Source organism: Trichosurus vulpecula, chromosome 2 (genome assembly GCF_011100635.1).
Source record: "Trichosurus vulpecula isolate mTriVul1 chromosome 2, mTriVul1.pri, whole genome shotgun sequence".
NCBI classification, from domain to species: domain Eukaryota; kingdom Metazoa; phylum Chordata; class Mammalia; order Diprotodontia; family Phalangeridae; genus Trichosurus; species Trichosurus vulpecula.
In genome coordinates this window covers 259,346,205-259,360,143 of record NC_050574.1, presented here as the reverse complement: position 1 = coordinate 259,360,143, position 13,939 = coordinate 259,346,205, and the positions used below count along the sequence as shown (strand labels likewise).

Sequence of the window (13,939 nt, the reverse complement as noted above, 5' to 3'; positions counted from 1 at the left end):
GGGAAGGGCAAACCAAGCCCCAAAACACTACTTTGCCATTTTGAAAATGAGTTGTATTTTTCTATCCCTTGTGCTAAGAAGAAAGAACATTTTGGGGAACACCCATGAAAACGCAGAAGAACTTGAAAGAGCCAGTGAGCTAAAGGAAAAGGAAGCTGCCTCGTAAGTGTGTTCTCAGTGTCACTGCCTGAATCTAATTCTGATCTTCCTTCTGTTGGGGAGGGTAGTATAGGAGAACTCTGAACTCTGAGCTCTGAGACTGGCCTATCCTAATTTATGCTGGCCCAGCTAACTCACTGTCTGAATTGTAGATCTGTGGAGGTAATTTGGGGCCCTTACTTTGGTATAAAACAATTTATTTTCTCAATGCATCTTTAAATAATTCTATTTTCAGGCCCGGACTTCTCTGCATGCATGTATGTAATGCACCAATGATTTTACTAGGGGAAAGTAGGTATGACTTGTACTCAATCAGGAACCTTCAAAACAACAACAGCTAGCCTTTATAAAGCACTTTATAAATATTATCTCATTTGATCCTCACAACAACCCTAGGAGAAAAGATTCTATTATTAACCCATTTTATAGATGAGAAAACTGAAGCGGGTTAAGTGACTTGCCCAGGGTCACACAGCTAGTAAGTGTCCAAGATGGGATTTGAACTTGGGTCTTCCTGTGAACTCCTCCATTAGGCTGCGAGCTTCTTGAGGGCAGGGACTGTCATCTATCTCTTTTTGTATCTCCATAGTACCTGAGGTATGGGAGGTGCTTAATGAATGTTTATTGACTGACTGAGTGATTCCAGGTTCTGCTCTCTGAAGGCATCCTATGTGCTTTCCTGATTCTGACACTAACTGGTGTCTCAGGAGAAATATCAAAACCTCTCTGTAGTTCCAGCTTTCTGTACTCATGCTGTGAATGACCCTAAACAGCAGTTGTTTCAGTGAAGTTATGTGAGGTTCTTGTTGGGGCTTTAAGCTTTTTGTCTGATTTGGACACTGGAAGTATAAGCAACTCATACTAAACAAATACTCAACTAATAACCCATATATTTATAAAGTTGTTCGTAGCTAATGCTGTCTCTCCATCTTCTTGGGAATCTCATCAAACCTCTTTCCACATTTCCCATAGAGCTGCCATCCTCTCTAGGAGCTAGAATTAGACATTCTATTACTATCTCCAGGGGGGCGGTGCTGAACTCACCACCACCTAGATCTCCACTCATTGGAGAGCCCCTTCAGTCTCCCTTGTACCTCAGTCACATTCAAAGAAACAAGTCGTCATAGATCTCCTCTCATAATGAACATTCTTTCCCTTAGAAGCCATAAAGCACCTCTCCATTCCTCCTCGCTTAGCCCATTCTATCAGAAGAGCCTTTTCTGTATCTTATTCTGCTCTCTCCTCCTCTGCCTCCTCCCCCGGTCCCCTCAAATTTCTTTAGAGTCAGAAGAGTGGAGATGGAGCACTACTATAGAATGTGAGTAGGTTTTATAATAGTATTATAGGTCAGCTATATTGTATTTAAATAGTTCTTTCTGAGATGTCTCAGCAACATAACCACCCTTTCCCACATTGTTTCCATGGGAAATTGCATCACAAGCCCTAGAAGACTTGAAAACATTGTGAAACATAATCCATTGGTAAATTGAGGACTGCCTATACCAAGGGTTCTTAGATGTTTTGGGGCACAGATTACTTTGGCAGTCAAGTGAAACCTGTGGACTCCTCAGTAGAATGTTACTGTCTTTTATTAAAAATTTCAATTAGTGAAAATAAAGATGTAATTTTTTCCCATACAAGTTTAGAAACCCCTCTAAAATCCATTCACAGACCACTGGTCCCCAGGTTAACCCTAATCTTTATTCAGAAACCTTATCAAACTATTAGCTACATATTGGTTCATAAGGTGGGCACATTTTTGACCCTATCTATGGCAGCTTAGCTCCAAAAGTAACTTACATTTCCGCAGATAACATTATAATAAGGTTCCAACACATATTTTAATTTGTTAACATATTATATCCAGGTCCCAATTAGTGTGACTAATGAATTCCCTGAAGTGATGGCATATATTCAAATTCGCATTGTTCAAAGTTATAATTATGTAAAATATGGTCATTGGTTCTGTCTCAATGGAAATATGCCATGAGAATTCTCACTTTAGGGAATTTATTACTAATAAATTGGGACCTAGCTATTTGCAAGATACATGACAAGTATTTGATTTTCGTAAGTAATTTTACTGTCAATTTTCTGTCATTTTTACTGTAAATTAATGCAAGTTTCATTTGTATTTTTATAATTCATTAATTTTACCTTATGCCAAAATTTATGTAAATAATGATATGAGTTTTCAGAGAAGGTACAGATGTTTTATGTTGCCTGATCATGTGAATACACTATAGGAAGAAATAATACCATACATTTTTTTAAAAACTAATTCTAGAATAAAAAAAAGATTTGTCTTTATAAAGGCAAAAAGAAATCCAATATAATTTGTTTAAGCCCAATAGTATAATTGCAGAACTGAACACATCCTGTAAGGGTCATCCAGTCACTCTGCATTAAGGCAAGATTATATCATTTCAAACAGATGGGCAGTCATCCTAGTTCAAACTTTTTAGGGAAGTCAATTCAGCCTCCTTTTTCTATAACCTGTTCCCAGATTTACCTAATCTAATCCCTAATGGTGCCACTTAAGTCCATTTCTTCATGCTTTGTGTTTAGTGTAACAACTCTTCGCTGTTCTTGAGGAATGTTCGTTCTCTTTCTTAAGCTTTCAGTATGTTGTCTGGGCTAAAATACCTGTCTTCCTTTTATCTGTCTTCATGACACCTATTTACCAAACTTTTAATTGTCATTTATAGTCTACTTAGAAAGTAAGATTTAAAACAAAAACAAAACCATTTGGGGCTATTGAAATAGCTGGACCACTTCTTTTATTTCCTGTACTTTGGGCGTGGGTTTCTCCAAATTACGATCCCATGGTTTTAAGGAGAGAGAGCTTATTTACACGGAGATGGAAAGAACTATAATTTCACCTCATGGCAACTCTTTGTTACCAAAATATGCTCTAAAATTTAGAATGACAGTAGCAAGCTGAAGTAATAAGCTTTTGAAAGGCCTAAAAAATGATGCATGAAAGGTTCTTTATCACTCTGAAGCATAAAATGTCAATAATAAGGATTTTAATTTTAGAAATATTTGGAAACACATTTGAAATTATCAGGAATATTTTATGAGGGAGTAGAGGTGGGGATGTCATTCCTTATGGCTTTGGTGACTAGAGATTGTAAATGAGTATTCTTTGATAATGTCTTTACAAACAGAAACAAACTAAAGGATGCCTCACTGTCTACTTACAGATGCCTGGAATTCCTACTTCAAAATGATGCAAACCCATCAATTCGGGATAAAGAAGGTTACAACACTGTACATTATGCTGCAGCCTATGGCCACCGGCAATGTCTGGAATTGGTGAGTATCTTTTTTGCCACCTTGAAAATGCTGAAACACTAATGATTGCCCAGAAAAAAAAAAGGTCTATTTACTCGAGTGATCTCTGGAAAGCTTTACTAAGATATAGGCCACCCAAAGTGGATGCCCTCCAATTCCTTCCCTTCTTGTAAGATTCTTTCTCAACCTATTCTTTCTCCCTTGTTTCCTCCATCCATTCCTCTCTCACTTCCCCTGGCTACTTGCTCAGCCAGTTCTCTTCTCTCTCTCATATCTCTGCCATACATTGACCTATTTTCCTTTACCTACAAACATCTTCAAAACCTTACTGTACTGAAACATTCTTTCCCTAGATTCTGATAACCTCTTTGAGCTACTACCCTAGCTCTTGCCTTCTTACAGACAAACTTTTTAAAATTCATTCATTTATTTATTTTAAGGGTTCATTTTTTTAGATTTTGAGTTCTAAATTCTCTCCCTCCCCCACCCATTAAGAAGGCAAGCAATGTGATATCAATTATACACGTGAAGTCATGCAAAACAATTCCTTAGTAGCCTTGTTGCAAAAAAGAAAAAAAAAAAGCAAAGATAAAGAAAGCAAAGAAAAAAAAAGACTGTTTCAGTCTACCCGCAGAGTACATCGATTCTCTCTCTGGAGGTGGATAGCATATTTCATCACGAATCCTTTGGAACTGACTAAAACTTCTTGAAAGATTAGTCTATACTTGTTTCTTCTACTTCCTCACTCAGCTTTTACTGAAACAGTGCTCTCAGAAAGACACTAGTGACATCCTAACTACCAAATCTGGTGGCCTTTTCTCTGTCCTCCTCCCTGACCTCTTCCGCATTTGGCCCCTATTGCCTGATCTTAATCTACCTCCATCTTAACTATTTGTCCTCTTTCTTGGCTTCAATATCACTGGACTCTCCTGGTTCCCTTCCTTCCTCTCTGCATATGCAGAGAGTACTGTTTATTCTCTTATGTCTGTCACTGGTTCTTCTTCCTCCTACTGCTTAAATGTTGGTGTACCTCCATCTCTTCTCTCTCTCTGCTCTTTTATCATGAGTCCTTCCATTTTTATGGCTTCAACTACCCCCATTCACCTACCATGCAGATGCCTCTTGAATAAGTATTTCCAGCCCCAACTTCACTCCTCAACTCTAGATTCAAGTTTCACATTTCCACCGCATGACATATCACTTGAGCTATTGTGATCGTTTTTTTTCCCTAAAAATAAAATTTTATTGTTATCTTTTGTTTTCATACAACCTATATTTCCCACCATATCCTTTACTCCTTGTCATAGTCCTGACTGGTCTCACTGCAATCCCTTCAAACCCAGGCCATCCTAATCACTGTTTCCAGATTAATTTTTACTAAAGTATACTTATAATAATGTGAAATCCTTCCTCCTCCACTGAAACTTTTAATGGTTTCTCCATTGCCAAGTCAAAACTCCTTGGGTTGGCATTCAAGGCCCTCCACCACTTGGTCTGAATTTACCTTTCTAGCCTTATCTTTCACACACTTAACTCTAGCCAAACAGTACCTCATCCCAGTTCCTGATCAGTCCCTGAGTCTTCCCCTACTTTCATTCCTTTGCTTGTGCCTTTTCCTGTGATTGGCATGCCTTAATACTTCTCATAATTCTTGCCTGTATGATTCTTACCATTTCTTTCACTACCAGATTAAATGCCATCTCCACCCTACTTCTAATGGGAGTTGGTACCTACCTCTCACTGTACTCTCACATTCTACCTTGTATTATGGCTATTTGTATACATGCATTAGATCCTTTATTCAGTCATAAGCTCTGTGTGGCTATTAAGACTAGGGAAATAGCAACAGGCTTATGGGAATCTCAGAATATCACTAAGGTTCTCTGATCTGAAGTTAGTAAGAAGCTGCTTGGGTTCCTGTTATTCAAAAGTACCCGATGGATGTTTGTACCTCTCCAATCTCATTCCTGTTTACTGCTGTATTTAGAAACATTCAGTATCTGAAACCTACCGCCTTCTGTCTAAGAGATGCTATCAGTCAGTCAACAAGGATTAATTAGGCCCTTAATATGGGTCAAGCTCATGGCATCATTTCTGACTGGGTAATTTGAGATTCCTCTTCTTGCTTTATTCAAGTTTGCTTTTATCTCAGTAATAATTTCCAGAATCATTAAACTTTATATAAAAGAAAATACTTGAATTTAATCAACTTTGAGATCTTTGGAGGACTTGGTCAAGAATACAGCTACCTTCTTTCTTTCTTTTCTTAACATCTAAGCTGAAACAACCAAGCAATCCCTAAGCCTTTTTTCTATTATCCTGGCCAATTAAAAGCTTTTTTTTTTTCCTGTAGCTTAAAGCTTGTCAGCTCAATGTAAATGATACTCAATGCCATTCTTACTAAAGCAACTTATAATGAGTACCAAAGGGCTATTGTGGGGAAAATGCCTAATTTAACAAACCTGTCCTCTTAAAGGCCATACTCTTTGCCCATACATACATAAGAAACATGATTGTTCATATTCCATTCATTAAGTTTTTTGGTTCACTCTGACCATTCATGAAGAATCCCCAAGTCTTCTTTATTGTACCATCTATGGATGCCAGTGCCTCTGCGCTCTGAATTTGAAAGTGACACTACTATCTAATGTCTATTTCATCATTTGGTCCCACTGTAGCTCCGCGGAAAAGGGGAAAATATCAGAGCTGTTTTGAAAAACCCCATCCACCCACCATAATGAGGTTCATTTCTAGACGAAGTCAGATACCAGGAATATGAAATCACACTCCCTCGAGAATCAGGACATTATTCCTGTCCCCCCCAAAATTGCACTATAAAGTTGGCTTATTATTTGGTATAACACCATTAGCAGATGTGAGAGTCAGTATAGGAGACACACCAGACAGAATTTGTTGTTGATTTTAAGGAAAGCAGCCTATGCAACTATAATCCATAGTATATGAAGGGGTAAATGTATTTTCCAAAGTGTACTCACAAAGTAATAGCTTTTCTGTTTGAAAAACAGGTTTAACTAAATGCATCATCATTGCATTTTCAATAGGATAACCACTTTGTTGAATACTACAACTTTAATAATGTGTGGCATTTAAGGGTAGGTTTTTTTTAAGTTGTTAGTCCGGACAATACCTTTGAATCTCAGAGCCTGATAGTTTTTAAGAATAATTGGCCAATAATACCTGCTTTAATATCTAAGTAGCATATTATTGCTTTCATTCTTAAGGGGGAGGCATTTATATGACATTTCTGTTATCCGATGAAAAGGCTTTCTGTTAACACCAGAGTTTCACAAGGAGTCCTGCCTGATGATGAAATTATCCCTATGATTAAATCAACACTTGACAACCCTGTCTTGTGTGTTGGAAAGAGATGGTTATTTAAGGCAATTATAAGGCCCAGAAAAAAAATGAGTAGAGAGATCTTATGATCTTCTTCTGCATTGCCAATTAAAAAGGACCTAGTTGTCTTCAGAGGTGCCTGAACTGTGGGCATTTTGAAAAAAAAAATGGTTCACTCAGCTATTTAGAACAAAGAATGGAGGGGTATGGGGCAAAGTGAGGAGTTTTCATTTTTTTTTTAGTTCAAAAGCAGCATTTATTGGGGGCTGAAATATTCCCTAAACTCCTTTATGAGCAAGATTCCCACTAAACAATGTGATTGACTATGCAGTGCATAAACATCTCTACCGGCACCTAATTCTGGGCCCATGTCTGTGTATTTGTCAGGGAAACAGCTTGTTGATATGAATGTCTGAGAGCTCCTGTCCCCCTAACTTTTCCCTCTCTACTTCCCTCCTCCTTCCAGGAGTATTCAAATCTAATTGTTGGAATTCCATAGAGTATAAAGGATATATTGTTGGGTAAGGGATAAGTATCACCACTTGATAATACAGCTGTCCCTAGAGAAAAAAAGAGAGGAAAGGCGCTCCCACTAGCATAGCTCTGAGAGTTTGGCCACTTGGGAACTATACTGGGATCTAAAAGACTATGTTGGGACAACTGTGAAATTTGTCTTTTGAGTTTCCTTATTTCTTCCACCATTTATGTACCGTGTACCATTTATGTATCACTATACCATGAAACGCAAGAGCAATAATGCATATTATTAAATCTGTCAGATTGATTTTTTATATGTTTCATTTGCTTATGATACTGAACTCTATACATGTAAACTTGGTCTTCATAGCTTGCTGATTTGCAAAATCATTTAGAGGAAATATTGTGCTTGTATACCCAGTATTTTTGCTACATTAAAAAAATGTATATTTTTCACTTTCAAGATCAAAAAACCCTTGTGGGTGGAGAGACTTTGCTAATGAGCCCTTTGTACTGTGTTAATAAGATTAAATTTGAGAAGAAGGGAGTCCTTGAAGAAGAATAGATCTTATTCTCTCACATCCCACCATCATCCCTTTTCAATGTCTGTTATACTTATTTGGTAAGCAAAGAGAGAAAGTATAGGAAATCCCTAATTGGATACCTGATTGGAATTTGTGTGTGTGTGTGTGTGTGTGTGTTAGAAGTTTGCACTGGAATAACACTTTTTTTCTTCATGGCATTAGTTAATTGACAATGAATCTAAAGGTACTTATGCCATGTTATTGAAATAGAACAAATAAAAGTACCATAACAGTTGTACCAATAGCATAGAGAAATCAAATGTTTAAGTATTGTTATCTTTGTAAATAGTTTTATCTTTAGCTGCCTTCCTCTATTTCTCTTTCCCTTCCCAATCCATTTTCATATCTCTTTTCTGTCAGTAAGACAAGAGAAGTATGGAGGTTGTTCCCATATCCAGAGTGACTTTTTGAGATTCTCTGGATAAAAGCAGTGTTTTCACGTGTGGACCTTTCTCTAAGCTCTGGCACCTCGCTGCCAAGTGATGTTGGTTCTGAATAACTACATGAAATGTTAAACGCTGTATTTGTCTTAGAGTGGAAGTGTAGGAATCCTCACTGGTTGTTCTGAATAAGAGCATATACTTATGTTCATTAGACTTAATTACATAGGCATCTCCTAGCAAACAAATGAACCAAATAGGATATCTAGGCTAGTTAGATGAGGTAACAACCAAGTCAAAGCTCAGGGACAACTGAAGGAAGAGATAGGGAGATGTTAGTAGTATATCACCATGTACAATACCTGCTTGTGAGAATCTCTGAAAGAGCTTTTCTTCATTGATAATATTATTTTTAGGTCCTTAGCATTGCAGAAATATAGCCAATAAGTCCCAAAGAATCTCAATGTATTATCACTCAAGCCAAGAATTGAATTGAAATCAGCATGTCTAATCACTGTTTTCTGGAAAGAGAAGGAAGTCATTTAGAGGGGCTACTGGAGAAGATAGTGGGTGCTCTCTCCTTGGAGATCTTCAGGCCGAGGCTAGATGGCCATTTGGGTGGGATGTTATCCTCATATTGAAATGAGGGCGTTGAACATGGCCTCTACAATCTCTTCTGATTCCCTGTCTATAATCCTATGATTGTTGGTCTGGTACAGTGTGGACCAAGTGTCTTCTGAAGTTCTCTTTCACTCTGAGAGCTACTATTACTCTGAAATTCCCAAAGGAATCTTCAGTCTCCAGGAGCCATTGTTTTATACCTAGGGATTTTTAGGGTATGGATACCTTGTAACTATCTCCCAATGAGCAGTATTTCTCAAAAATATGCTATCTTCTTTTACCCTGCTATTTTTTTCAGTGTGTGGGGAACATGGAGACTTTGAGGAGGAGTAAGAGAGCTCATGGACATTAATATCTTATTCATTATTATGGAGGACGTATAAGCTCAGAGATTTTGAACCTGAACTTTGAAGTCACTGTATATTTGTTTGATAGCTGAATGAATAATAAAGCGTTTTTTAAGCACTTACGATTTGCCAAGTACTGTACTAAGGGCTGGGGTTATGAAGCAAGGAAAACAATCTCTGCCCTCAGTGAACTTCTATTTTAATGGGGAAAGATAATATGCAAAGAGAATTGGATATGTGGCAGTATGATCTGGAAATGGAAGCACAATAAGGCAAAAGGTTCGCCTCCCAGAACCCAGAGTCCTGGTGGTTTTTGAAGAAGCTGGTGAGGGAACATGGCTAGAGTGGTGCCAGCATGGTCTGGAAATGTTCAAGAAGAACTTTGTTGGTGTTTTGTAGCAAAGGGTCCTCAATGTATGACTTTGTCATAGAGCTGTTTTTCAATAAGTTCTCTCTGTGAAGATCTGAGATAAGATTAAGCCCAAATCAACCCTATATACTCACCAGTGTGTGAATTTTATACTTGACAAAGATAAGAAGGACTGATTCATTAGCTTCTTGGAAAATATAGAGGCAAAATTTTAAGAAAAATAAATCATTATACCTTTACAATAATAAATATAAGCTGTTGAGTGATGATCACATGTGGATAATTAAGTTTGATTCCATTAGGGACATTGTAAACCTTAAACCACCATATAAATATGAATTATCATAATTCCAAAAACTGAAACCATTGGCCTGGAGGTTGTTGATTTTACTTGCCTCAGAGATAAGTGAGCACTATCTTCTTTAATTCTGAGTACATGATGTATAATAAATCCTACTTGCCTTTTAGGAACATCTAATGGAATGAATTCCTTTTTGATAGTTTTTTTACAGGTGGGGGTAGGACAGGCACCCAGGGTTAGGCTTAAGCTTGACTCATCTCTTTTTACTTTTTGCTCTTCACTCTCTCTAACACCATCTTTACAATGATATGTCCTCCAATTTTCCCCTTGTTTAAGAACATATAAAAATCTATACTCATAGATCTTACATATCATGTTGAAAGACATTTTAATATATAATATATATGGTTTTATATACTGCATGTTTTTACATATATATATATGTTATATATAAAATTTCCTCTATTACTGTGACTTCCACCGGATGAGTTGTGGACCTTGGGATGGAAGAATTCGGTATAGGGGAAAGTGATACGAGTATTATTACTGGTACAGAAGATTTTAAGAGTTATCCACCAAAAGTCTACCATGAAAGATCAAGAGACTGGGAGTGGGAGATAGGGAGAATGTGGATATATTTTAAAGAAGTCGTTCTGAAGGAAGTTACAGGAGACTGCACATGTCTGAAGCTGTGTTATATATATGGAGAGATAAGTTATTCAGGTAAAAATTCTGTCTTTTTTAAATGCTGCATTTAGTTATGTAAAATCCATGTTTCTTGGCACAGTGCACTTAATAATTTCAGTTTTATTACATCAGAGAAGACCTGTCGAAGCTTGTTTTAACTAGACCATTGTACTCAACTCCTGAAGGGAGGAAATATGGATAATCCAAAAGTCATTAATATATAATTTTAGAATATAAAATATATGTTGGGGTTTTTTTCCTCTGTAGCCAAGGCAGCTTTTACTTTTGCTTAGGCTGGTGTTAAGTTTTCACATAGCCACCACCCTAGGGAACTTGCCTTGCCCAAGTATACATTAATAATGGAAGGAGGCAGTCAAGAGACCAGGTGACGACCGGGAAGCCCTAGATTAAAATTCTAGATTATTAATGTCTATGAACAAACCACTGTGTACATAGTCCACATATGAATAAAAGAAAAGTTGGCTATAATTCTGACTGAATGCTTAATTCTTTGACTCTTATTTTTAAATAGCCTAGCTCTTAACAAGATCATTTTAACTCAGTATTTGCCACCATATTTGAACAACTACTGGTTTACACTAATGTGTAGCACACTGGATTTACAAGCACATTTGAACAACTACTGGTTTACACTAATGTATGGTATGCTGAATTTATGAGTGGAATTTTTTAAAGATGACCTTTGTATAAATAAGTGAAATGTCTCTTGCATCTTGAAAATCTTCCATGACCTTGAAAGAAACATGATTCTTTAGATCCAGTTCAGTACCTAGCAAAACTCCATTAAATATATCACAGATGAAGCTCTGCAGGGACTTCAAATCCAGATATTTGTAAACTATAATTCATTTTGAGGGCTTAACTGGTATAGTTGAAAGAGCCTTGCCCTTGTAACCAGGAGACACCTGGGTTCTAATCCTGACTAAGACACTGACACAGTGTGCAGCTCTAGATGGGCACCTACCTCACTCATCCTTTCAGAGCCTCTACAAAATGAGGATAATAATACTTGTCCTCAGCTTGTCAGCAGTATGCTGTGTGAACCATAACAACACGTAAGTGTGAACTACTCCAGGGTTACAGGCATTGCCATTAGAATAGTCATCATCTCTCCCAGTGATAGTAATAAAAAATAATCTTCCCAGACAGCTTTTTTTATAATAGTTTGCATTCTCACAACCTCCCAGTCTTTGGTATATTTTATTTTTACAATCTTATAGTGTCTATGACCTTAGATTCAAATTGAAACACCACTTGTAAGTGCCTACTGTGCCAAGCACGGGGCAGGGGGAATTAAAAATTTAGGGAAAACACAGTCTCTGCCTTCATGGAATTTAGAGCGATCTTAAGCACTTAGTTGTCTCTTAAGTGAGGTCCATAGCTTCCTGAGAAGGAATGACTTGATCTCAAGAGCTATGATAAACTAGCCAGAGGTGAGAAAGATAGGTCACATTTCACCCTCCCTGCAATAGCCAAACATAGGGTTTGTCCCCAATATAATCACCCTATCATCATCATCATCATCACAACTTGCATTTATATGTCATTTTAAGGTTTTCAAAGAATTTGAAAAATACCTCATTTTTTTTTTCTAACAACCACCCTGTGAGGTAGATTATTCCCATCTTATAGTCAGAGAAACTGTGGCAAACAGAGGTTAAGTGACCTTCTCAGTTACATAGCTAGTAAATGTCCAAGAACAGATTTGGAGTCAGATTTTCCTGAATTCAGGTTCCACCTACCTGCCTCTTTTCCCACAACACTTTGCTGGCCAGCCATTATCTTTCTTCTTCCTACCATTTTTTTCCCTGGGAAGGACACTTATGATTTTCTGTAGCATGATGTAGCAACAGATGTCTGCATTCCTTTGGGTCAATGAACTTTTTAAATCACCTTGCTTCACAAGAGATTTCACCAAGGACCCTTTGTAGTATTCTGGAACATAATCTATAAATAGGATCATATATTGTTATGTATTTATATTATTTGTGTCTGTATAATATTACCCTACTAGTATAAGCTCCACAAAGACAAAGATTGTCTTATCTAAACTATCTTCTTCCCCAGAACCTGGTGTGCTATGTGTTCTGTGCATAGTCAGTACTTGGTTAGTTTTTTGGATTTACTTGAACGAGCAGCACGAAAATTAGAGGCTTTAAAATGGCAAGCAGAGTTAGAAGAACCAAAGGAATTGGGGCCACCAGGCCCAAGTCATCGATCTCTTGCATAAAGAAAAAAAGGTTAGAAAGACTCCTAACTTCTACTTCCCATCAATGATCGCTAGATAAATTTAGACTCAATCCAGTAAATCAAATACATCTCCTTACCTTTACAAAAGTAGTTCTAAGGACAAAAAGTCTTTCCAAGTGTCTAAGATAGCATAAGAACACCACTTACCATGATGGTTGCCAGATATGATACATCCCGAGGGAGAAATAATCATAGTAGTTCCTGAGAAAGGCATCCTGATAAATAGGGTTTATTTACTGTTTAAAAAAAAGAACAACCACCATTCCATAGCTGTAGGCATGGAGAAAATTACTAGAATTAAATACTAGGAGTCATTTAGCTATTGAAAAAGCTATTTTCTTCACATTTAACCCTAAGGCATTTGGTGGCTGGGGAGGAAATAATATATTTTGGGATGAAAACTTTGCAGCATTTTTCCTACAAGAAAAATATGTCATTTTTTCTTAAGGTTAATGCGACAGAGTAATATATTCATACCATTGAACAAAAAGGAAACATGGTTTAAATCCTCCTTAAGACTCCAATCACTCGCACTGCATGTTTTTCAACTAGCTATGACATAACTGCCCCTACTTAGGAGAATGAAGGGACAAACCTGTCCCATTGGCAGATAGTCATGTCAATCAGAGGTGGACTAGCTCCACCTTTCATAACTTAAAAAAGCCAATCGGCACCCAAGACAGTGAGTGAAACACTGCACCCAAGACAGTGAGTGAAACACTGTCACAAAGTTTTGCCTGTGCCCTGAAACCATATCTCGGTCTTCTGCCATTGGCTGACATTCCTTTTCATTGGAAATCTTGAATCTGTCTCTTCTCTCTCCTCTTCCCCTTCACTCCTTTTGTTCATTCAACTTTCCACCCATTGGCCACAATTTATGGACTTGGGGAATTACCTTGTTGGTTAATTTCCAAAGTTACTCATCTCTTACGATTTGTGGGTTTTCAAAACAGACAGGGGAGTCACCGCGGGCTCTTCATTAATTCTTTATTGAGAAAGTATGACATTTCACAACTCTATTATTATATGAACCTCCTCCGTAGTCAACTTCTTTTGTATCAGACTAGGTTCAACCTTATCATTATAAA

General features: G+C 37.3%; 1 protein-coding gene across 4 annotated transcripts in view; it reads left to right on the top strand.

The window, feature by feature from the left end:
• The window catches only part of ANKRD44 (ankyrin repeat domain 44), a 369,642-nt gene that overhangs the window by 263,867 nt on the left and 91,836 nt on the right, over window positions 1-13,939 (top strand). For 2 of the 4 annotated variants that reach the window (XM_036745366.1, XM_036745364.1), the window contains exons 15-16: window positions 82-162; window positions 3,366-3,477. In XM_036745366.1, the coding sequence (XP_036601261.1) occupies window positions 82-162; window positions 3,366-3,477 (193 nt within the window). Of the gene's footprint in view, window positions 1-78; window positions 163-3,365; window positions 3,478-13,939 lie in introns of all 4 variants that reach the window. The other 2 variants (XM_036745365.1, XM_036745363.1) reach the window with 1 other exon arrangement.